The sequence below is a fragment of the Pseudophryne corroboree genome, chromosome 5 (assembly GCF_028390025.1).
Source record: "Pseudophryne corroboree isolate aPseCor3 chromosome 5, aPseCor3.hap2, whole genome shotgun sequence".
NCBI lineage: Eukaryota > Metazoa > Chordata > Amphibia > Anura > Myobatrachidae > Pseudophryne > Pseudophryne corroboree.
The window spans coordinates 685,339,059-685,365,250 of NC_086448.1; the positions used below are offsets into that span (position 1 = coordinate 685,339,059).

At 45.4% G+C, this 26,192-nt stretch overlaps 1 protein-coding gene across 2 annotated transcripts in view; it reads left to right on the top strand.

The window, feature by feature from the left end:
- Positions 1 to 26,192, top strand: part of NKAIN3 (sodium/potassium transporting ATPase interacting 3) — a 1,038,088-nt gene that overhangs the window by 93,629 nt on the left and 918,267 nt on the right. The window contains exon 2 of one of the 2 annotated variants that reach the window (XM_063923780.1): positions 8,089 to 10,618. The exons of the other annotated variant lie outside the window; for it this stretch is intronic. Coding sequence (XP_063779850.1) covers positions 8,369 to 10,318 — 1,950 coding nt within the window. The 5' untranslated portion in view covers positions 8,089 to 8,368 and the 3' untranslated portion in view covers positions 10,319 to 10,618. Of the gene's footprint in view, positions 1 to 8,088; positions 10,619 to 26,192 lie in introns of those variants that run through there. 2 annotated transcript variants of the gene reach the window in all.

The following is a 26,192-nucleotide window of genomic DNA, read 5'->3' on the forward strand; positions in this document are numbered from 1 at the left end:
AATATGGACAATATTGTCCATATTGGCTTGCAGGTATAAACGAGCCGGCACCAACGATGAACGACCGTGGGGCAGCGCATTGTTCATCGTTGGTGCCTACACACTGAAAATATGAACAATTATTCATTACTGAACGAGATTGTTCATATCGGCAGCACACATCGGCCAGTGGTGGTCATTCCGAGTTGTTCGCTCGCTAGCAGTTTTTAGCAGCCGTGCAAACGCTATGCCGCCTCCCATTGGGAGTGTATTTTAGCTTAGCAGAAGTGCGAACGAAGGGATCGCAGAGCGGCTACAAAAAATTTTTTGTGCAGTTTCAGAGTAGCTCCAGACATACTCAGCGCTTGCGATCACTTCAGACTATTCAGTTCCTGTTTTGACGTCACAAACGCGCCCTGCGTTCGCCCAACCATGCCTGCGTTTTTCCCGGCATGCCTGCGTTTTTTCGAACACTCCCTGAAAATGGTCAGTTGACACCCAGAAATGCCCCTTTCCTCTCAAACACTCTGCGGCTGCCTGTGCGACTAAAAAGCTTCGCTAGTCCTTGTGTGAAACTACATTGTTTGTTTTAATAGTATGACACGCGTGCGCATTGCGCCGCATACGCATGCACAGAAGTGCCGATTTTTTGCCTGATCGCTGCGCAGCGACCGAAATCTGCTAGCGAACAACTCGGAATGACACCCCCCCTCCCCCCCCCCCCCCGTGTGTAGGGTTCTAAATCCCAACTAAAATGGTGAAAGCAGCCATTTTGTGTGCCCTAGCAACAATGATGAGCTCAATTAACTAGGAACCAATTTCTCATGGCTATTAGTAAAGCTTCAGGAGTTTTGGTCTCTGCAGTTGATGTCTGCATTGGTATGCCCGCAATCGCATAGGTTCTCAATCTACGGATCTGTTTATGCATACTTGCTTACTCTCCCGGGAATCCACTGCTCTTTTGGGGAGGTCTACTTGACTGAATTCCCTAATGTTGTGTATGGTAAGTTGCTTCATTGTACAGCAAGTAATGAGAGTTACAGTCGCGATTTATGACGCTACTGTCCTGCACCGTCACAATTTCCCAGAGGGCACCAAAAAATAAATAAATAAAGTCAGCAAGTATGGTCAATTAATACTACGTCACAGAAACTTGCTCATCATTATTTATATTGTACATTTTCTCCCAGTCCTGACAATTTTAGAAACATGTAGAGTTAACTTTAACTATAAAAACTAAAAAACTACATATATCGTTAATACATATATTTATTGTTTTGGATGCGCTTTGTTTTCTGTTGTTTACATAGAAACAGCAGGATTGCTGACCTTAAGCTCCTTTTATTAATGTATTTTTCTTTTTATTACATCAGCTCCTCTAAGTCCTTCTTAAATAGCTCATGCTTTCTTCTGATGCCTTTGCACCAGCTCCCTCAGTAATACATACACTAATGATGCTGTGGATTGGATATCGCCTTAAGCTTAGCAACTTCTGAAATGACAGCCAAAGATGCTGTATCATCAAAAGCTGTCAATGTAGATACAATGTCAATCTGTAATATGGAAGGTCACTTTCATGCATCTATGCAGACAAGTAAGAGGAATACAGTATTGTCTGTTTATTAGGAAATGCAAAGTAATTCTAGTCCCCACAGGCAGTGATCGTGTATCCATTAATTTGTAAAATAATCAGCCCAAAGAGCAAGATTTTCATGCATAAATGAAAAGCCCTTTTATGTCAAAGCACATTATCCTAACGACAACTAGAAAGGGAAAATATTAAAGTGTAGTGTCAGAGTCCTTTTAAACTTTCAACCAAAATGATGAGTTTTGCAAGTAGGGCTGGGATGATTTGAGTGTGGATTTGATCACAGCATCATACATTACTGAAGGGTTAAACATGCTATATGAATTGTTATGTGTTTGAATAGACACGTACGCACTCTCTACAAGATGCCTTTGTCTCTTCATATAATATAAGGCTTCTGTGTGTCTTATCTTCAAGGTCAATTACATACTAGATCAAAACTGTTACTTCTGTGTGTTACTAAAATATCCCGCATGTAATGTCGTATGCTACTTCTATTTATCCAATCATATGCTTGCACATATTGTATACACCCATGTTTCTCTTCTATATAGTACGCTGTAATTTATTAAATAAACAGAGTGATTCTTAACTACATGGTGTCGTGTATTATCTGTAACGTTAAGGATTGCTCTCACTGACGTCAGTGGCCATCACATCGAGGTAATCAAAGAGAGGTAGGGATCCTTTCAGCTGGGGGCTCTATGTCCGGGATTCAGTGATCGTCCCTGAATGGTAAGAATAGAGAATTTATTGTCTATCTTTGCCATACAGGATTGCGGTCATACACTGAAGCTGAATCCGTGTCAGTGTTCCGGGAACACGTGACAAGGTAATATTTAAGTCCGGGACTTAATATTACGAAGTTTTATGTAAAAACATAAAACAGGTATCAGGGATACCATAGAATCTTTAATGTCTGGGACTTAAAGATACGTCTGAGAAAGGACCAGGAGTCCAAGCGCAATTCTCCAAAGACGTTAGTATCTGGGATACTTAAAAAAAAATATATAGACCTGGGGTCTATACATAACGTAGATTATACCTCGATCTGATCGTCTATATATATATTCTTGTATGTTGTAGTGAGATAAGTTCTTATATTTGGTTCAGACGGCTGGTAAGTTTTCGTCTGCCAGATATCTTTACTCAAAACTCTTTTCTTGCTTCCTGTTTAAAACGCTGTATTTTTCTGACATCTTGTACGAAGGTAAGCGTACCCGTCAAAAGATTTCATGTTCTCATTATACAGATAATATTGTGATATTGTCAATGACTAATTAACTGGTGTTAGCTAATGCATGCATAGAAAGTTTTTGTAAATTGCATAGAAAGTATTTTTGTTGTGATATTGCATAGACAGTTGTTGTAAGTTGTTGTAGAAATTGCGTAGAAAGCTGGTGTAGATTGTATTCTTTACTATGGGAGGGGGTCAGAGTAAGACAGTCATTTACCCCCCACCTTTACCAGGAGAAACATGTAAGGAATATGTTGCCCGTAACTCCACCACAGATTATTATTTAGTTAACCCTTGGGTAGATAACTTAGCGGGGTGGACAGAGAAAGTTGGCAGCCCCAGCCCATTCCCCCGTGATGGTATTAATTATCCATTTTATATGGACATGATCAAAGGGCTTTGTCTGGGAGACAAGGAAGCCTGGCCGTGGTATGATCATGACCCACAATGGGACATGACATATATGCGCGCTGGAGGAGAGCAATGGCTCACGATAGCACCTCATTGGTATGACAAAAATATCAAGCAGAAACAGCGTAGAATAAAATCTGTAACTTCCCGACTACACAAAGCTGAGGAATTTAGAAGCAACAAGTTTCTGAAAAACTCTTCTCCTCCGCCCTACAGTCCCCTATACCCCTCCTTAAAAGACACAGATCTTTTAGCTGCAGTTGCTTTGTCACGAATTCCGATGCAAAGGGGAGGGGGAGGAGGGGAAGGGGAAGGAGAAGGAGGCTCAGTTGCTTTGTCACGAATGCCGATGCAAAGGGGAGGGGGAGGAGGGGAAGGGGAAGGAGAAGGAGGCTCAGGAGGAATAGCCCCCCCTGACAGTACCCTCCACATAGACGTAACCACCCCCGCCCCTAGTGCCCCTACTCCTAACAGACAAACCGCCTCCCGCCGCAACGCTGACTTAACTATTGCTACTGACAACCCTCTCACCCCCTCCACAACGCGATCCGGCACTGGTTTCCTCGGTGTCGCCACCCACCTGCCCTTCATGACAGTAGGGGATCAGTTGTTAAAGAAACCCATTGAAATAGAGGATTTAGACAGAATTGTTAAGAACTGTCCCAAACCCACTGTTGCACCTGACGGCTGCATAGCTTACTTTAAAAAGGCTTGCACAGGACGCAGCTATACTCAAGAAGATATGAAGCTGATCATAGATGGGGTTATAGACCATTACAACGGGTGGGATTGGAAAAAGATTCCCACCATAAACACTCCTACCACCCTTAACGATGCCGTTCGCTACCCTCTCAATACTGGGGACGGTGTAACGGAGATGTGGAAGGAAATTGAGACCCATATGAAAGAGATTTTTAAAACCCGGGCTTCTCTTCCCATTGCCGTAGCATGTAAACAAAAGCCCACTGAAACTGTCACTGAGTTTTGGAAGAGGTTTAAAAAGTGTTGGTCTGAAGATGCAGGTCTCACTCTTGTAGATACAGACCATTTACTAATTTCTACCTTTGTAAATAACTTGTTGCCATCTGTTATGGTCCCAGTTAAGCAAGGTGTTTCTTCCTGGACCTCTGATAATATTAAGGAATTTGAAAAGCACTTATATGAAAAGGAAGCTGCAGGATGCTTTGATGTTAAAAAACCCTTGCAGAATGCCCCAACTCATAATTACCAAAATCAGAGAGGTCGGGGAGATAGACGCCAGCAGCACTCCACTGGCCCACCCCGTAATCCAGCCCGATATCAAAACCCACAAGCCAGGCCACCCCACCCCCCTGACTCTGCCAGCAGGAAACAAACCTCCTGCTTCAACTGTGGAAGGGACGATCACTGGGCAAGGGATTGCCCTTGTCCCTCACAAAACCACCGACAGCCCCAAGCTCCGGCTCCCTCCCGGGATCATCCCCGACAGTCACACAACAACCCCTTTCAGGATCATGTCCGATTCCGAGTTGACTGGCAGGATCCCTCCCACTGACGGGGCCCGGAGGAGGGTATCCCAGCCTTTGCCCAGCTCACCAGACACTGGAAGGACCCACCGCTACTAACCTTGATTATAGGAAAGAGAGCAATCCCTTTCCTGGTAGATAGCGGGGCAACTACTAGTGTTTTGTGTGTCGACCTGTACGACGGTCACTTGGAAAAGACTGCTCCTTCAATGGGAATCAATGGGATACCCACAGATGCTTACCTGACAGATGCCCTTAGTGTCAGAACCACGGGAGGCACATATATGGGTAAACACAATTTCACTGTAATACCTGAATGTCCAATTAATCTTCTGGGAAGGGATCTTCTTAGCAGGCTCGAAATCTCCATTCTCCCTTCACCCACTGGCAGTGGCCTGGAGGTTGAGTCCCCACACCTACCGGTGTGGGAAGCAACAGACATTACACCTGATTTTGACAAAGTAAACCCTGCTCTATGGTCGGAGGGTCCCTATGACACTGGCCTCATTCCTTGCACACCATATAGAGCAACCCTGAAACCTGACACACAACCTGTCTATCAAAAGCAATACCCCTTGTCACAAGAGAAGGTTGAAGGTCTTAGACCAATGATACAACAGTTTCTCCAACAAGGCATTCTCAGACACGTAATTTCACCTTACTGCACACCAGTCAACCCAGTTGCTAAGTCAGATGGCAGTGTAAGGTTTGTACAAGACCTTAGGGCAATTAACCAACTCATTGTGCCTATAGCACCCATTGTACCTGACATTAACTCACTCATTTCAGCTATCCCTGCAGATGCTGCATTTTTTTCGGTAATTGATTTAAAAAATGCATTTTTTAGCATTCCAGTGGATGCACAGACACAGTTACTTTTTGCATTTTCTTTTGAGGGCAAGCAACTCACCTGGTGTCGTTTACCCCAGGGCTACATTGACGCACCTGTTGTGTATAGCATTGTACTCCAGGCCACATTGGGGCCCTGGCAACCTCACCATGGTTCAGTCCTGCTACAGTATGCAGATGATCTGCTGCTCTGTAGTCAAACTGAGGAGGCCTGCCGGGAGGATGGTATATCACTGTTAAACTGGCTCTGTGAATGTGGACACAAGGTGTCCAAAACAAAAATGCAATGGTGTAAGAAGCATGTGGATTACTTGGGTTTTGTGCTCACTCAGGGGGAAAGGAAAGTCAGTCCACAGCGCATTCAGTCTGTATTGGGCCTGGTCACCCCAACTACCCAGAGGGAACTGCTGTCTTTTCTGGGTATGGTAAATTACTGCAGACAGTGGATATCTGATTGTTCCTATTATGATAACATTTTGAGACAAGCCACACTGAAAGACAAACCTAATATTGTACAATGGTCACAAGAAATGTTAACTGCATATGAAAGCTTAAAGTGTATGTTAATGAAAAGTCCGGCACTTGGCCTCCCCAACTATGTACTACCTTTTCATTTGTTTGCAAGGGACAATTGTAAAACCATGGCGGGGGTGCTCACACAGTTTCATGGAGGAAAGTTGCGCCCAGTGGCATTTTTTTCCAAAGTAATGCCTGTCACAGTGCAAGGTATGCCTGCTTGCCTCAGGGCACTTGCAGCCTGTGCAATGGTAACTGAAATGGCCACCACACTCACCCTAGGCCACACAACAATACTTCACACCACTCATGATGTTCTAACCATTTTAAAAGGGTTACACACACAACACATGTCAGCTCAGCGCCTCAGTGGATATGAGGTTCTCCTTTTGAACAACCCCTCACTCACCATTAAGTATGCCACCAACTCTTCAGGTCCTGCACCCATTCTCAACGCTCTCCTGGGGCTCAAAGGTCCTGAAGACCACCCTCCTGAACCCCATGACTGCTCAGCTTCCATTGAGTCAGAAACATCCCCCAGACTGGACATGTCCCCTGTCCCTGTCCCCGACGCGGATGTCATTTTTGTAGATGGTTCCTGTAGCAGACCCAATGACACCACGTACCAAGCGGGTTATGCTATTGTCACTCTCCCTGACATTATTCTGGAAGCACAGCCCATTCCTTACCAGTCAGCACAGGCTGCAGAGCTCATTGCTCTCACAAGGGCTTGTCACCTTTACCAGAATAAACCAGTCACCATCTACACTGACTCCAAATACGCGTACGGCGTCGTGCATGACCATGGGGTCATTTGGCGACGCCGTGGTTTCCTTGGAGCTGATGGAAAAGGCATATCACATGCCCAACTCATCTCTGACCTTCTGCATGCCATAACCCTGCCCTCTGACATTGCAATCCTCCATTGCAGGGCACACACGGGGGGGAAGGATGCAGTCTCCCTTGGAAATGCTCTTGCTGACTCTGCTGCCAAACATGCGGCCTCACAGCCCATCACTCAGGCCCACATGTCCATCATGACCCCCCCAGCTCTCGACAACCACTACCTGATCACCCAGTTACAGGCCTCAGCCTCCAATGCCGACCTAGCTGACTGGACTTACCCAGTTTTGCAGAAGAATCCTAAAACAGGATTAATCTGCAAAGAGGGGAAACCTTGTATACCCCAGTCCAGTGCACCCTTGTTTATTGCCCACTACCATGGCATAGGACACCACAGTAAGGCAACAACTACCTTACTCTTACGTAATGATTTCTATGTCACGGATGCCAAGTCATTAGTAGATCAGTATGTCAGTAGATGCATCACTTGTCTGCGAAACAACCCCAACAACCCTGACAAGGCAAAACATCAGCATCTTGAATACCCCACCACACCCTTTACACACCTGCAAATTGACTTCACCCATATCCCAGGTACTGGTAAACAGGAGTATGCCCTGGTCATTGTAGACATGTTCTCTCGATGGCCAGAGGTATTCCCCACTAAATCTGAGGATGCAAAGACAGTTGCTAGGATCCTAACTCAGGAAATCATCCCCAGATGGGGGTGCCCATTGCAAATCAATAGTGATAAAGGCTCCGCCTTTACAGCAAAAATTACACAGGCCTTGGTAAAGGCCCTGCAGGTGGAATGGAAATTCCACATCCCGTATCACCCGCAGAGTTCAGGGGTCGTAGAACGCATGAATAGGACCCTCAAAGACAAGCTTAGGAAGGCCACAGGGGGTACCTTCCATAAATGGAAGAAGGTCCTTCCTATTATCCTAGCAGAGATCAGAATGACCCCACAAAAGACTCTGGGTTACTCCCCATTTGAAATACTAATGGGTAGGCCTTTTCCTACACCCTGGGCTAAGAAACCACTAGTAATACAGGAAGGAGATCTAGAACTCATCAGAGAAGAGTATGTCAGGTCCCTGATAACAAAACTGAATGAAATTGAACATGAGGTTGTTTGTAAAAACCCTTTGAATCCACAGGAACCTACACACCCCTTTAAAGTCGGAGACAGAGTCGTGGTGAAGGTGCTCCCCAGGAACAAGAGCCCAGGAGACTTCACCTATGGTCCAGAGACAGAGGTCGTAGCAGCTACCCGAACAGCAGTCCTGACAGAGGAAAGTCCTACCTGGATCCATGCATCCCGAGTAAAAAAGGTTCCTAGACCAGACCTAGAGAGGGAAGCAAGTGATTCCAGTGAGGTACGAACCGGGGCAGACAGCCCTGACCTCCCACCTAGCGAAGACAGAAGAACAGAAAACGATGAAGAACCTGCCCCCTATCTCTGTCCTGGGGACTATCTCGATAGCCCTACTGGCCCTCATTCACCTCACAATATGTGAAGTCAGCATCACACAAACAGATGGGGTCCCCACCTTGTGGTACAATTCCTCTAACACACACGTAGCCACATATATCCTTGACTATTTTATGTTTCCCGAAATTGCTGATGACAAATATTATATACAACAAAGGAGGAAATCAGGAATGTCTGAGACAATGTACATTTGTGTCACTGATGAATGGTGGATGGAAATATCCTATCATGGATCCAACTGTGATTACTGGGAATCTGTGGGGTGGAATACAGGAGCAGATTGGAAATATGGCCCATCATTTGCAAAAAATAGATGGAGCAAATATGGAGTACCCCTACTTTCTAGACTATCCATTCATAAGATGGATGAAGGCCCAAATTCATACAGGTTTAGACTAAACATAGTGAACCCTAGCAGAAGCGACAATGAGACTTATGTACTTGGTATATGGTGGCAAGCAGGGTACTATAGTGCAAGACAAAGGTTTTATTTATGGGATATGTACAAAAACCCAAAATACCAGCCTAAAATTGCTCCCCAAAACAAACCTTTAAAGCCCCATATTGCCACTTCTAAAGATATGGTGGCTATTACTAACCCTACCTTTGAAGACACCCTAGCTATTGAAACTGGTTTCTCTGACATTAATTTTTGGTTGGAATGGATGAAGTATAGTGCTAACAAACACAATAAAAGCAACTGTTATGTCTGTGGCAAATCTAGGCCCCACCTAGGTACAGTGCCCCTTAATATACCCCTAGAACAGGAAAATTGTTTTTTCAGCCTTTTTAATGACACCAAAACAAATGACAGTCAGTGCGAAATGTGGAAAAGGGAATATCCCATATTGTCAAAAAATCCCAACCCAAGAAGCACCATAACCATATATCCTGGAAACTATACCTGTTATACATCTAACATCACCCCAGGGAGAAATTTAAAAACCTTCCCACCAGGGTATTGTGCAAATAAAAGAACAACTGTTTTAGTTAACCAAACTAGATCACTAGGCGACATTTATTATATATGTGGGGATATGAAGCTTAGAACTAAATTAGACACACCATGGTATGGTGAGTGTGCCCTGGCCAAAGTCATAATGCCACTCCTAATGATCACCGATGACCCCAATCCTCCCTCTAATACTCCTGCTAATCGAAAGAAAAGAGCACTCCCAGGAGGTAGCTTTGACCCCCACGTGTACATTGATGCTATAGGGGTCCCAAGAGGTGTTCCAAATGAGTTCAAAGCTAGAGATGAGGTGGCTGCGGGTTTTGAGTCATTGTTCCCTATAGTAACTGTAAATAAAAACGTAGCCTGGATTAATTATATATATTATAATCAACAAAGATTTGTTAATGATACCAAAGATGCTCTTAAAGGTATAGCTGAACAGCTAGAAGCCACTTCCCAAATGACATTTCAAAATAGAATGGCCCTTGACATGATTCTAGCAGAAAAAGGCGGTACATGTGTTTACATTAGTAAGGTGGAAGGCTGTTGTACATATATTCCTGACAACACTGGTCCCAATGGTAAGGTTACTTTAGCCATAAACAAGTTAGAAACCTTATCCATAGAACTCAAGAAAAATTCAGGTATTGATAACCCATGGAGCCAATATTTTGGGTGGTTTGAAAATTGGAAACAGGCTCTTGTGCAAATAAGCATATTCATACTTGTAACTTTAATTCTTTTAGGCATTATAGTTTATTGTGTAATTCCCTGTGGAAAGAAACTTACCTCCAAAGGCATTGATAAGGCCCTGATGTACTATGATATAACCCCCAGTCCTGTCACCTCCTCTGATAGTAAGGGACCCGACGATTATGCCCAATATCTCAAGAACTGGAGGAACAAGAAAGGAGCCTCACTTAAGAATCATGTCATATAACAATCATGATTCTAAGAGGGGATTGAAGGGTTAAACATGCTATATGAATTGTTATGTGTTTGAATAGACACGTACGCACTCTCTACAAGATGCCTTTGTCTCTTCATATAATATAAGGCTTCTGTGTGTCTTATCTTCAAGGTCAATTACATACTAGATCAAAACTGTTACTTCTGTGTGTTACTAAAATATCCCGCATGTAATGTCGTATGCTACTTCTATTTATCCAATCATATGCTTGCACATATTGTATACACCCATGTTTCTCTTCTATATAGTACGCTGTAATTTATTAAATAAACAGAGTGATTCTTAACTACATGGTGTCGTGTATTATCTGTAACGTTAAGGATTGCTCTCACTGACGTCAGTGGCCATCACATCGAGGTAATCAAAGAGAGGTAGGGATCCTTTCAATTACCATAGTCATTTATCTAGTAGCCCTTTTCTCTAATAAAGGTAAAGGGGTGAAGGCACCATAGAAACTATTTACAGTGTTTTCAGGTTTGTTAGCAAACCAAAAAAGTAAGCAATTGGGCAAAACCACGCTGCACTGCTGGTGGGGTAACATGTGCAGAGCCGGTTAAATTTGGCATACCTCCCAACTGTCCCGAATACAGTGGGACAGTCCCGCTAATTGGACATTGGGGGTCATTCCGAGTTGTTCGCTCGTTGCCGATTTTCGCAAGGGAGCGATTAAGGCAAAAATGCGCATGCGCATGGTTCGCAGTGCGCATGCGGTTAGTATTTTAACACAAAACTTAGTAGATTTACTCACGCCCGAACAAAGATTTTCCATCGTTGAAGTGATCGTAGTGTGATTGACAGGAAGTGGGTGTTTCTGGGCGGAAACTGGTCTTTTTCAGGGAGTGTGCGTAAAAACGCAGGCGTTCCAGGGAAAAACGCGGGAGTGTCTGGAGAAACGGGGGAGTGGCTGGCCGAACGCTGGGCGTGTGTGTGACGTCAAACCAGGAACGAAACTGACTGAAATTATCGCTATTTGTGAGTAAGTCTCGAGCTACTCAGAAACTGCTAAGAATTTTCTATTCGCAATTCTGCTAATCTTTCGTTCGCAATTCTGCTAAGCTAAGATACTCTCCCAGAGGGCGGCGGCTTAGCGTGTGCAATGCTGCTAAAAGCAGCTAGCGAGCGAACAACTCGGAATCACCCCCACTGTCCTGCTGTCCCTCCCGCGGGTCGCAGTGTCCCATGGGCAGGTGGGGCAGATTGGGAGAGCTAGTGATCACCGCTGCTCTGCAAAGCAGCCGGTGATCACTGAATAGATGCAGTCCAATGAAATGGTTATTTAATATAGTAGTTGCAATAAAGCATACCTTGTTCTAGATCAATTCAAATTGGAGATTCCCAATAATCATAACATGCATAATATTACAAGTGATAAAGATGCCCAAATAACTGAAAATATGGCTATAAAAACTTCTTCAATGTCCAGTGAGGGTTACTTACCGTGACTATCATATCAGTCTGTACATTGACTAATCCATACAATGATCTGTGCTATATTGGGTTATGGCATGCTTTTATCTTTATCAATACTGTATGTGTGATTACTGGATTTACTTGTGTTGGAAAATAATCAAGAGATCAATAACCCTCTCATTTATGAAGGGTTACTTACCGGTCATGACTAAATAGCCTTATAGCCGCACAAACATACACAACATTTGATTCAGTAAGTGTTGCATGCAGACTGCATAGTGTAAGTGCCCGCTGGCTTAATTGCACTGCAATTGCTCCCACAATATACTCGTCAGACCACCATACTGATAGTCTTTGTGAGCTCGTAATGGTAAGATAACTGAATATAATGGCTGGTCAGGGATGTGGTGTGAGTGCCTAAGTAGTGACAGAAGGAGAGAGTTGCACCTACGATCACAGATCACAGTGGATTTAAATGAATTCTTGGAAAGCTACAATTTTAATTGAGGTAACAAAATGTACGTTTTATTGCACCTGTTATAAGAACTAGCATACCTCCCATTGGACACCTCTTATCTCTCAGTTTTTGTATCTATAAGTATAAATTTGGGTGTCAGCCAGGGACGTGCGGTGTGGTAAATGGCTGGTGAAGCACTGGCTAGCACTAGAGACAGATTTAAACACAATATACGAGCTGAAGAGTTCATATGGGCATTATACACAGGTGCAGCAGTATCAGGGACAGACTGGGGCCGAAAACCGGCCATGGCATGTGCCTTTGGCGCGCGCCCATGAAAGTGGCGTGTGTGTCGTGAAATGGGGCATGCGGACACTACCAAAGGGGGTGTGCCACAAGTCAGGAGGTGAGGACTCGCGTCATGCCCCCATTTCCATAGAGACGCACGCTTCAGGCAGGGGACGGCCAGACCAGAGATCCGGAGGCTGTGCTGTGCGCGGCCTTCCCGGCTCTCTGTGTGACCGGACTGGCTCACCAGCCAGTCAGCCCTTCTGGCATTTGCCAGAAGTGCCAGATGGGCAGTCCGGCCCTGAGCCATATATACTGCTGGATCAGAGATGTGCAGACAAGGTAGGCAGCGGACACACCGCCTCACTTGCCATAGACGTTTTACTCCAGAGTTTAGACTATAAAAATTATTAGAATTAGAAGATATTTTTATATATTCTTTGTATTTTTCAAATACTTTATATAGCCAAAACTCTGGTATATATACGTTAGTATATGTTAGTATGACAGGAAAGGCTCTGCCTCACCTCACCGGTCAAGCACTGGTCTCAAGGACTGCAACTCCGTTCTCTGGGCTTCATTTCTTTGCAGAATATTTATCACCCCATGAAATTATACAAAATGTAACCTACATGAAGTTGTGCTTGTATGTCATAACCAAAGGCAGATTTTACCTTTGGGCTGCAGGACTGCAGCCCTCCCAGTAAAATCCACCAATTCAGGGAGTGAGCCTCTTGCAGTCTGTGACTGGACTAGCTAGACAGTGACTGGTAGTGATGACTTCTATTAGAAGTCCTACCTGCCAGTCAGCCCCAGTCCAGGCAGTCCCATTGGGATGTGGTTCCACTCTCCGGAACTGCCAGACCAGACTACGATCCCCAAATAGCGATCGGCACATGCGCAGTCAAATGGTAGCTTGACTGTGCATATGCAAACCCCGGCTTCTATGGACTGCAGCTGATACAGTCCACAGAAGCCACGTGCTTGCGCATGTGCAGTCCCGGGATCCCTCTGGCGGCAGCTAAGTTTGTCATCCTCTCCCGGGACCTAGCCCACGGCAGCACCCCTCATCCTCAAAGGTAACCATTACTGTGAATCCAGTGTGGACACAATTGTGTGATGCTGTATGTAGCCTTGGGGAGACCATCCTAGAGTATGAGTTGCGTGTACATTGTTGTGATGTTACTAAGATGCTTATTTTCAGATGGATACAAAAACATGCAAATCTAGAGCAGGAACCCCTGGAATTGTGCACATTTTATGCAGTTCGTAAATGACCTGGGTCAAATAGGAAGACATGAGGGAAAGATCAGCTGCTGTGTATTGTGCATCAACTCTACTTATTGATATTGGTTGGGCCCCGGTTATGTCAGAGCGTGGCCATGTATGGAGGAGTGGTTACAGCTGATCATGTTCAGTTTCTTGAAGGGGACCGTGCCATATTGGAGGTGTGGTTGCTCATCCCTTGCATCCCAGGGCCCTGAGAGAATCTCCCTGTTTGGTACCCCTGTATGCAGAAGTATAGGGTGCAATAGAGTAGGACCGTTTCATACCCACATGTACTCAGAGTAACTTATGTCCAGCTGAAATGTACATTTATTTTGTTGTTTTGCATGAAATAAGCATTACCATTCTATGGGGTCGATTCAATTCACCAACAGTTGAATAGTGCCGGGAATTAGCTTCCGTCGCTATTCAATTCAGCTTAAGTTAAGTTGGTGAATGCCCGTTCTCCCAGACTTAACAGGTTGATTTGTCGGGAGAACGGGCATTCTCCGACTTCACTCCCCACCGCGATGCTGATTCCTGTCAGAATCAGCCTTGCGGCAGCCGCGCGGCAGCACTTTTCTCGGATTTCCTCTCTCATTCCCTTGGGGAGAGAAGAATTCCCGACAATTAGTGTCATTGGCGCTGTATTGAATAGCGCCGGGAGCTAATTCCCTGTGCTATTCAACTGTCGGTGAATTGAATCGACCCCTATGCATGCGTACCAAAATGCATGTAAACTTTCACAGGCAGGCATGTAAACTTTCACAGGCAGGGCCCTCTTTCCTCATGTGCTTTTCCGTCTCTGACTTAACTTATCTTCTTTTCAGTTCTCCCTTCGATAGCACCAAATCCCTCGGTTTTCTGCTGCCCTGATACTTCTTTCAGTGGTGTCTTCTGACTCAGCGATGTTTATATACCCTGTACTTGTCCTATATTGTCTTGAATTGTAAGTCACTGTTTTCTTGCGGATCCCATGTGGCGCCATATAAGTAAAGGATAATAATCATATGCATACATCTGTATGTAGACTTTTGCTATTGTTGACTCATGTCTCTTAAACCTGGAGAGGTGGAGTGAGGGAAGAGAGGGGCAGATGAGCGCATACAATTTGCAATTGATTGCAACACAATGCATACTTGCCTTCTCTCCAGGAAGCTGCGGGAGGCTCCCATTCTTTTGGGTAGCCCCCCGCACCCCCGGAAGAGCAGGCAGGTCTCCCACATCCTGCTCTCACCCTAGTGATGCTGGCAGGATGAAGAGATACACTCCCGTATTCGCGAGTCCGTGGGGTGGGAAAGGGGTTAAAATAATGCGAATCGCGAATGATGTCACAGCCTGGCCCCGCCCCCCAAAGTCTCCTGCAGCGTCTCCTCTTCGGGCTTCTCCAGGAGAGGACATATTTAAAGTAGGCAAGTATGACACAATGTAGACATGGACACATCAGCAGATACAGTATAACTTGTAGGAGGAGTATCTCCTGGGGGTGCTTGAGGGCCGGTTGAACAATATCCAATGACGATTATTATCAGCAACTCTAGTTAGGCACTTCTGATTGTATATCGACCCTTCCAGACAATAGTAGATTATTTATTGTCCTGCTGCAGGAAAGAAGATGCTCATTTGTTTTGTTTTTGGGTTTAATTTGTAGTATTTATTTATGGTTGTATTAAACTACATTTTATACAGAAGATGTGACTATTGCATTTATTAATAGCACTATAAAAAATATTTCTTGTATATGACATGTTATATTATTAATAATTGCTACCTACTTTAAAAATTATCCCTCTGGGACATCCACAGAGGTGGGATGTGTGGGACGAAGGGGGCAGTGTCGGACTGGGGCATAAAGGGCCCATCGAGGGAATGCAGTTGTCGGGGCCCATTCTTAAGGGTGTGGTCAGGCTGTAGTGGGGGCATGGCCAGCCACCACAGAGATTTCGCTAACCATTAGAGAGTACATGGTAAATAAACAATAAACCATAGACCTGTGAAGTATAATGTGACATATGTATAATGCATAATTCAAGTGCAGTAGGGCAGAGTCTGGAACCTGGTCCCTAGAGGAGTTGGAGGGCCCACAGGCAGAGGGGCCCACCGGGGGTCTCCCATGTTCCCCTGTCCGACACCCTGGATTGGGGTATATAGGATGCGATTCCCAGCACCACCCACCCTGCACCATCCATCACTGCTATGGAATGCCACAATTTGGGGGCAGACTCCCAGACATTCCTGGGTAGTATTAGTAACCTATTGTGACGTTTACTAATAACACTCTTAAGAAACATCTCTGTTACCTGGACAAATACTACTGTCTCTGAATAGGAGGCTGTCGGGATCCCGGCTGTCAGGATACCAACGCCGGAATACCGACTCCCGGTGAAATACCACCGGCCGGAATCCCCACTCGGTTGGTGGTCCACGCCACCACCCGAGGGAAAATATAACCCTGTGGCAACCTAAGGTCGCCACTGGGCCCGAAGAGTGGCGAGCGCAGCAAGCCCGCGAGGGGACACGCTGCGCTCACCGGCGATATTATGGCTGTTGGGATCCCGGCGTCGGTCTGCTGAATCCCTCTGAATTAATATACAGTATGCACATAAATACACTTTTTTTATGTACAGCTTTTCTTTATGTATGTTCTGAGTGTATCTACATCTAAATGGGCCCTTATTGCTGTGATTTTCTCGCTTACAGAATGTCAGTTTTCAGTAACATAGACAATATTTATGGTGAGCCTGCTTTAACATCACATATCTAATTCAGTTCAGTTGGAAAATACATGAGAAAAATAGAAGATCATTTTCTGTAGTGATTGGTGGGAAATGTAAATGCACGCGGCATGTATACTGTGGTACAATTAAGTACACACAATCTATATTCAGCCGCAAAGATGAATGTTGAGAACAAAGGGAAAAACATTAATACTTTAATAAAAAATCCAACCCACTGCATTGCTGTGATGGTAAGAAAAACACAGTTAAATGAGACATGCTGGGAATTTTGGCATGTCGTTAGTACTTACAGAATCTGTGGAACAGTAAATTACAAATACCTCATCTACAATAAAAGGTCCACACAATTCTTTTTACTCCTCTACATATCAGCAGCCATAGAAGTAAATTCTGTTCACCAGCAAATTTAATAGTGGAATAATCAGGATGAGTGGAACATTACTGGTAATTACTAGAGATGTGCACCGGACATTTTTCGGGTTTTGTGCTTTGGTTTTGGATTCGGTTCCGCGGGCGTGTTTTGGATTCGGACGCATTTTGGCAAAACCTCGCTGAAATTTTTTGTTGGATTCGGGTGTTTTTTTTTCAAAAAACCCTCAAAAACAGCTTAAATCATAGAATTTTGGGGTAATTTTGATCCCACCCATAGTATTATTAACCTCAATAACCATAATTTCCACTCATTTCCAGTCTATTCTGAACACCTCACAATATTATTTTTAGTCCTAAAATTTGCACCGAGGTCGCTGGATGACTAAGCTAAGCGACCCAAGTGGCCGGCACAAACACCTGGCCCATCTAGGAGTGGCACTGCAGTGTCAGACAGGATGGCACTTAAAAAAATTGGCCCCAAACATCACATGATGCAAAGATAAATGAAAGAAAAAAGAGGTGCAAGATGGAATTGTCCTTGGGCCCTCCCACCCACCCTTATGTTGTATAAACAGGACATGCACACTTTAACAAACCCATCATTTCAGTGACAGGGTCTGCCACACGACTGTGGCTGAAATGACTGGTTGGTTTGGGCCCCCACCAAAAAAGAAGCAATCAATCTCTCCTTGCACAAACTGGCTCTAAAGAGGCAAGATGTCCACCTCCTCCTCATCATCCGATTCCTCACCCCTTTCACTGTGTACATCCCCTTCCTCACAGAGTATTAATTCGTCCCCACTGGATTCCACCATCTCAGGTCCCTGTGTACTTTCTGGAGGCAATTGCTGGTAATGTCTCCACGGAGGAATTGATTGTAATTCATTTTGATGAACATCATCTTCTCCACATTTTTTGGAAGTAACCTCGTGCGCCGATTGCTGACAAGGTGACCGGCTGCACTATACACTCTTTCGGAGTACACACTGGAGGGTGGGTAACTTGGGGGGTCATTCCGAGTTGTTCGCTCGGTAAAAATCTTCACATCGCAGCGATTTTCCGCTTAATGCGCATGCGCAATGTCCGCACTGCGACTGCGCCAAGTAAATTTGCTATGCACTTAGGAATTTTACTCACGGCATTTTCATCGTTCTGGCGATCGTAATGTGATTGACAGGAAATGGGTGTTACTGGGCGGAAACAGGCCGTTTTATGGGCGTGTGGGAAAAAACGCAGGAGTGGCTGGAGAAACGGGGGAGTGTCTGGGCGAACGCTGGGTGTGTTTGTGACGTCAAACCAGGAACGACAAGCAGTGAAATGATCGCAGATGCCGAGTAAGTCTGAAGCTACTCAGAAACTGCTACGAGGTGTGTAATCGCAATATTGCGAATACATCGTTCGCAATTTTAAGATGCTAAGATTCACTCCCAGTAGGCGGCGGCTTAGCATGAGCAAATCTGCTAAAATTCACTTGCGAGCGAACAACTCGGAATGACCCCCTTAGGTAAAATAAAGCCAGTTTCTGCAAGGGCCTCCAAATTGCCTCTTTTTCTTGCCAGTATACGTACGGACTGTCTGACGTGCCTACTTGGATGCGGTCACTCATATAATCCTCCACCATTCTTTCAATGGTGACAGAATCATATGCAGTGACAGCAGACGACATGTCAGTAATCGTTGGCAGGTCCTTCAGTCCGGACCAGATGTCAGCACTCGCTCCAGACTGCCCTGCATCACCGCCAGCGGGTGGGCTCGGAATTCTTAGCCTTTTCCTCGCAGACCCAGTTGCGGGAGAATGTGAAGGAGGAGCTGTTGACGGGTCACGTTCCGCTTGACTTGACAAGTGTCTCACCAGCAGGTCTTTGAACATCTGCAGACTTGTGTCTGCCGGAAAGAGAGATACAACATAGGCTTTAAACCTAGGATCGAGCACGGTGGCCAAAATGTAGTGCTCTGATTTCAACAGATTGACCACCCGTGAATCCTGGTTAAGCGAATTAAGGGCTCCATCCACAAGTCCCACATGCCTAGCGGAATCGTCCGTTTTAGCTCCTCCTTCAATCTCTCCAGCTTCTTCTGCAAAATCCTGATGAGGGGAATGACCTGACTCAGGCTGGCAGTGTCTGAACTGACTTCACGTGTGGCAAGTTCAAAAGGTTGCAGAACCTTGCACAACGTTGAAATCATTTTCCACTGCGCTTGAGTCAGGTGCATTCCCCCTCCTTTGCCTATATCGTAGGCAGATGTATAGGCTTGAATGGGCTTTTGCTGCTCCTCCATCTTCTGAAGCATATAGAGGGTTGAATTCCACCTCGTTACCACCTCTTGCTTCAGCTGATGGCGGGGCAGGTTCAGGAGTGTTTGCTGGTGCTCCAGTCTTCGGCACGCGGTGGCTGAATGCCGAAAGTGGCCCGCAATTCTTCGGGCCACCGACAGCATCTCTTGCACACCCCTGACGTTATAAAAAAAATTCTGCACCACCAAATGCAATGTATGTGCAAAACATGGGACGTGCAGGAATTTGTCCACATGTAATGCACGCACAATATTGGTGGCATTGTCTGATGTCACAAATCCCCAAGAGAGTCCAATTGGGGTAAGCCATTCTGCGATGATGTTCCTCAGTTTCCGTAAGAGGTTGTCAGCTGTGTGCCTCTTATGAAAAGCGGTGATACAAAGCGTAGCCTGCCTAGGAATGATTTGGCGTTTGCGAGATGCTGCTACTGGTGCCGCCGCTGCTGTTCTTGCTGCGAGAGGCAATACATCTACCCAGTGGGCTGTCACAGTCATATAGTCCTGAGTCTGCCCTGCTCCACTTGTCCACATGTCCGTGGTTAAGTGGACATTGGGTACAACTGCATTTTTTAGGACACTGGTGACTCTTTTTCTGACGTCTGTGTACATTCTCGGTATCGCATGCCTAGAGAAATGGAACCTAGATGGTATTTGGTACTGGGGACACAGTACCTCAAGCAATTCTCTAATTCCCTGTGAATCAACGTTGGATACCGGAGACACGTTTAACACCAATGCAGCTGCCAAGACCTGAGTTATATGCTTTGCAGCAGGATGACTGCTGTGATATTTCATCTTCCTCGCAAAGGACTGTTGGATAGTCAATTGCTTACTGGAAGTAGTACAAGTGGTCTTCCGACTTCCCCTTTGGGATGACGATCGACTCCCAGCAGCAACAACAGCAGCGCCAGCAGCAGTAGGCGTTTCACTCAAGGATGCATCGGAGGAATCCCAGGCAGGAGAGGACTCGTCAGACTTGCCAGTGACATGGCCTGCAGGACTATTGGTTTTCCTGTCTAATGAGGAAATTGACACTGAGGGAGTTGGTGGTGTGGTTTGCAGGAGCTTGGTTACAAGAGGAAGGGATTTAGTTGTCAGTGGACTGCTTCCGCTGTCACCCAAAGTTTTTGAACTTGTCAATGACTTCTGATGAATGCGCTCCAGGTGACGTATAAGGGAGGATGTTCCTAGGTGGTTAACGTCCTTACCCCTACTTATTACAGCTTGACAAAGGCAACACACAGCTTGACACTTGTTGTCCGCATTTCTGTTAAAATAATTCCACACCGAAGAGGTGATTTTTTTTGTAATTTGACCAGGCATGTCAATTGCCATATTCGTCCCACGGACAACAGGTGTCTTCCCGGGTGCCTGACTTAAACAAACCACCTCACCATCAGAATCCTCCTTGTCAATTTCCTCCTCAGCGCCAGCAACATCCATATCCTCATCCTAGTGTACTTCAACAGTGACATCTTCAATTTGACTATCAGGAACTGGACTGCGGGTGCTCCTTCCAGAACTTGCAGGGGGCGTGCAAATGGTGTAAGGCGCCACCTCTTCCCGTCCAATGTTGGGAAGGTCAGGCATTGCAACCGACACAATTGGACTCTCCTTGCTGATTTGTAATTTAGAAGAACGCACAGTTCTTTGCTGTGCTTTTGCCAGCTTAAGTGTTTTCATTTTTCTAGCCGGAGGATGAGTGCTTCCATCCTCATGTGAAGCTGAACCACTAGCAATGAACATAGGGGGTAATTCCAAGTTGATCGCAGCAAGAATTTTTTTAGCAGTTGGGCAAAACCATGTGCACTGCAGGGGAGGCAGATTTAACATGTGCAGAGAAAGTTAGATTTGGGTGTGGTGTGTTCAATCTGCAATCTTATTTGCAGTGTAAAAATAAAGCAGCCAGTATTTACCCTGCACAGAAATAAAATAACCCACCCAAATCTAACTCTTTCTGCACATGTTATATCTGCCTCCCCTGCAGTGCACATGGTTTTGCCCAACTGCTAACAAAATTCCTGCTGCGATCAACTTGGAATTACCCCAATAGGCCAGGGCCTCAGCCGTTCCTTGCCACTCCGTGTAGTAAATGGCATATTGGCAAGTTTACGCTTCTCCTCAGACACTTTTAATTTAGATTTTTGGGTCATTTTACTGTACTTTTGTTTTTTGGTTTTTACATGCTCTCTACTATGACATTGGGCATCGGCCTTGGCAGACGACGTTGATGGCATTTCATCGTCTCGGCCATGACTAGTGGCAGCAGCTTCAGCACGAGGTGGAAGTGGATCTTGATCTTTCCCTATTTTACAATCCACATTTTTGTTCTCCATTTTTTAATGTGTGGAATTATATGCCAGTAATATATCAATAGCAATGGCCTACTGTACTGTACTATGGCCCTCATTCCGAGTTGTTCGCTCGGTATTTTTCATCGCATCGCAGTGAAAATCCGCTTAGTACGCATGCCCAATGTTCGCACTGCGACTGCGCCAAGTAACTTTACTATGAAGAAAGTATTTTTACTCACGGCTTTTTCTTCGCTCCGGCGATCGTAATGTGATTGACAGGAAATGGGTGTTACTGGGCGGAAACACGGCGTTTCAGGGGCGTGTGGCTGAAAACGCTACCGTTTCCGGAAAAAACGCAGGAGTGGCCGGGGAAACGGTGGGAGTGCCTGGGCGAACGCTGGGTGTGTTTGTGACGTCAACCAGGAACGACAAGCACTGAACTGATCGCACAGGCAGAGTAAGTCTGGAGCTACTCTGAAACTGCTAAGTAGTTAGTAATCGCAATATTGCGAATACATCGGTCGCAATTTTAAGAAGCTAAGATTCACTCCCAGTAGGCGGCGGCTTAGCGTGTGTAACTCTGCTAAATTCGCCTTGCGACCGATCAGCTCGGAATGAGGGCCTATATATGTATACTGTTGGTCACCAAAATGCTGCACTGTAATACTATATATACTGCTCACAAAAATGCTGCACAGATATGGAATGGATATGTGCAGTGACACAGAGCTGCAAGATACAGCAATGGCCTACTGTACACAGCTATATACTGTTGGGTCACCAAAATGCTGCACTGTAATACTATATATACTGCTCACAAAAATGCAGCACAGATATGGAATGGATACTTGCAGTGACACAGAACTGCAAAATACAGCAATGGCCTACTGTACACAACTATATACTGTTGGGTCACCAAAATGCTGCACTGTAATACTATATATACTGCTCACAAAAATTCTGCAAAGATATGGAATGGATACGTGCAGTGACACAGAGCTGCAAGATACAGCAATGGCCTACTGTACACAACTATATACTGTTGGGTCACCAAAATGCTGCACTGTAATACTATATATACTGCTCACAAAAATGGTGCACAGATATGGAATGGATACGTGCAGTGACACAGAGCTGCAAGATACAGCAATGGCCTACTGTACACAACTATATACTGTTGGGTCACCAAAATGCTGCACTGTAATACTATATATACTGCTCACAAAAATGCAGCACAGATATGGAATGGATACTTGCAGTGACACAGAGCTGCAAGATATAGCAATGGCCTACTGTACTGTACTACTATAATTATTATATACTGGTGGTCCCCAGTCCCCGCAATGCAGCACACTGATCAGATATTTGAAGCACACTGAGCACAGATATGGAGCGTTTTCAGGCAGAGAACGTAGATATTTTCAGCACACTGAGCACAGATTAACCGAGCAAGGCGGGAGGATCCGAGGCTGCCTCGGACCCGTGTAAAATAGGTGAAGTTCGGGGGGGGTTCGGATCCCGAGGAACCGAACCCGCTCATCTCTAGTAATTACATAAGAAAAAAATCTAGATTTACATCACAACAGCCTATTTATTAAAGCATAATTCCAGAGTCTACTGCGCATGCCCAGGTCTCCGGGAACATGGCGCCCGCGCCTTGTTCCCGGGGTACATGTCCAGTGCACATGCGCATATCACTCGAAAATGGCCGCAGCAGCCATTTTCCAAGTGATTTGTGTCCGCACTGCAGGGCCGCGTCACAGGACTCCGGTTGGGTAAGTATAATACAGTATATGGGTGCAGATTGTGTGGTGTGGGCACACACTGCATCCAATATAGACACGCTTAAGCGTCAATCCCTTGGAAACTGCAGTTTTAAGAGGATTTCCACTATATTTAAGCTTATTTGCAATTTAACAAGGGCAGCAGATATCAGAGATAGCTAAGAGACTTTTCATAAATTGCCCCCTCCCCAAAAAAATAAAAATAAATAAATAAATATTGATTGCTGCAATATGCAGATATACTGTAAGAACTATACTTATCAGATCAAAAGTTGCTGTAGCAGCCTGTCAGTAGTGGGCCTTTCATAGGCGTTGTTGCTGCATTTATGCGGATTTACAGCATGCCAGTAAGCTTTACTCTTGCTCTTGTTGAGAGGGCATAATTGGTTGTACTAAAAAATAATTTTTCTATGCATTAAGCATAGTGGGCGGCAACGGGGAGGGGCCATGCTAATCATGCATAATTTAAATGGGGAGGAGCTAAAATTATGGGCCCCACCCTCTTCACCAGGTCTGCAATTTTGCCGTATTTATCTCCCCTTTCTGCCCACTTCCCTAGGAAGTGAGGGACTGGTTTTGCCAATTAAATTAAGTATAAATAATTTGAATTGGTCTTGGACCGCCAAACTACGGCACCACTGCAAGGCCCCCCCTTACCCCCTCCTTTCCCGAGGCACCCCAGGGTGTCACGGCCCCCAGTTTGGGAACTACTGCTGTAAAATCAACTTTTTTTTTTAACTACATGTAATACACTTTAGATATCAGTTCCTATAAGATTTTAAATCCTTGTATACAGTAAACTACACATACAGTACCTGTACTTGAAAATCCTACACCAGGCACAAGTACTCATTCAGATGCATTGGATATAGTTGACCGGTGGCTGGGATCCTAGCGGCCAGCATATTGACGTCGGGATCCCGCTCCAGAAAGCCCCTTGCAGGCTCGCAGCGTTCCCCACATTCGCCACAGCACAGGTTCTATTTCCACTCTATGGGTGTCATGGACACCCATGAGTGAGAATAGTCCTCAGCATTCTGGTGGCCGGCGGCGGTGTGCCAGCAGTGGATAAGCCGCCGGGATGGTGACTACATCCCATTTAGATGACTATGTGGGAGTTTTATCATTATTATCCTATTTGTATGTAAAAAGTGTTGAAAGAGGAAAGCGCTACTGCGCAGATTCCATACTGTTCCTTCAGGGAGGCTTCACTCCCTGTACCAAGATGGCTGCTGACTTAAATACTGCACATAAGTGTGGCGCCATCTTGTCAATGTCTTAGAGCATCACAGTGGGAGACAGTAGTTTTTCACTTAACTCCTCAGAGATCTGAGATTATCAGAGATCCACAACACTTCCAGTGATCCTGCACTGCTACCTGTTGCATACACTCATCAGCTGGGGAGCCGAGTGACACCCTTCTCGTCTCAACCTCCGCTCAGTGAGAACCAGTGTGTAAGAGTGATTATGTGGGAGTCATATAAATATTTTATGCAATTCACAATATGAGCTTACCATCTTCGGAGTGTTGGAGAATTATTATACATTTTTATTTTTTGGTCAGGTATATATATTTCTCTAACGTCCTAGTGGATGCTGGGGACTCCGTAAGGACCATGGGGAATAGACGGGCTCCGCAGGAGACATGGGCACTTTAAGAAAGAATTTAGATTCTGGTGTGCTCTGGCTCCTCCCTCTATGTCCCTCCTCCAGACCTCAGTTTGAATCTGTGCCCGGACGAGCTGGGTGCTTTTCAGTGAGCTCTCCTGAGCTTGCTTTGAGAAAGTATTTTGTTAGGTTTTTTATTTTCAGGGAGCTCTGCTGGCAACAGACTCCCTGCATCGTGGGACAGAGGGGAGAGAAGCCGCCCTACTCTCTGAAGCTAGGTCCTGCTTCTTAGGCTACTGGACACCATTAGCTCCAGAGGGATCGTACACAGGATCTCACCCTCGTCGTCCGATCCCAGAGTCGCGCCGCCGTCCCCCTGGCAGAGCCGGAAGACAGAAGCCGGGTGAGTATGAGAAACAAGAAGACTTTGAAATCGGCGGCAGAAGACTCCGTTCTTCACTGAGGTAACGCACAGCACTGCAGCTGTGCGCCATTGCTCCCACACACCTCACATACTCCGGTCACTGTAAGGGTGCAGGGCACAGGAGGGGGGCGCCCTGGGCAGCATATGGACCTCATTTGGCAAAAGTACACATATATACAGTTGGGCACTGTATATATGTATGAGCCCCCGCCAAGAAAATGTATATTTAAGCGGGACAGAAGCCCGCCGTCGAGGGGGCGAGGCATCTTCCTCAGCACTCACCTGCGACATTTTTTCTCCACAGCTCCGCTGAGAGGAAGCTCCCCAGGCTCTCCCCTGCAGATACACGGTAGAAAAGGCTAAAAAGAGAGGGGGGGCACAAATTAGGCGCAAAAATCAATATAAACAGCAGCTACTGGGTTAACATTTAGTTACTGTGTTATTCCTGGGTTTATACTAGCGCTGGGGTGTGTGCTGGCATACTCTCTCTCTGTCTCTCCAAAGGGCCTTGTGGGGGAATTGTCTTCAGATGAGCATTCCCTGAGTGTGTGGTGTGTCGGTATGTGTGTGTCGACATGTCTGAGGTAAAAGGCTCCCCTAAGGAGGTGATGGAGCAAATGTGTGTGTGAGTGGTGTCTCCGTCGACAACGCCGACACCTGTTTGGATATGTGAAATTAAGTGCTAAGGAAAATTTATTGCACAAAAGATTAGAAAACAGACAGGGAATCTACCCATGTCTGTCCCTATGTCGCAGAGACCTTCAGAGTCTCTCAATGCTCACTATCCAAACTAATAGACACTGATATCGACATGGAGTCTGACTCCAGTGTCGACTACCATAATGCAAAGTTACAGCCAAAATGGCAGGAAAGTATTCAATATATGATTATTGTAATAAAAAAATGTT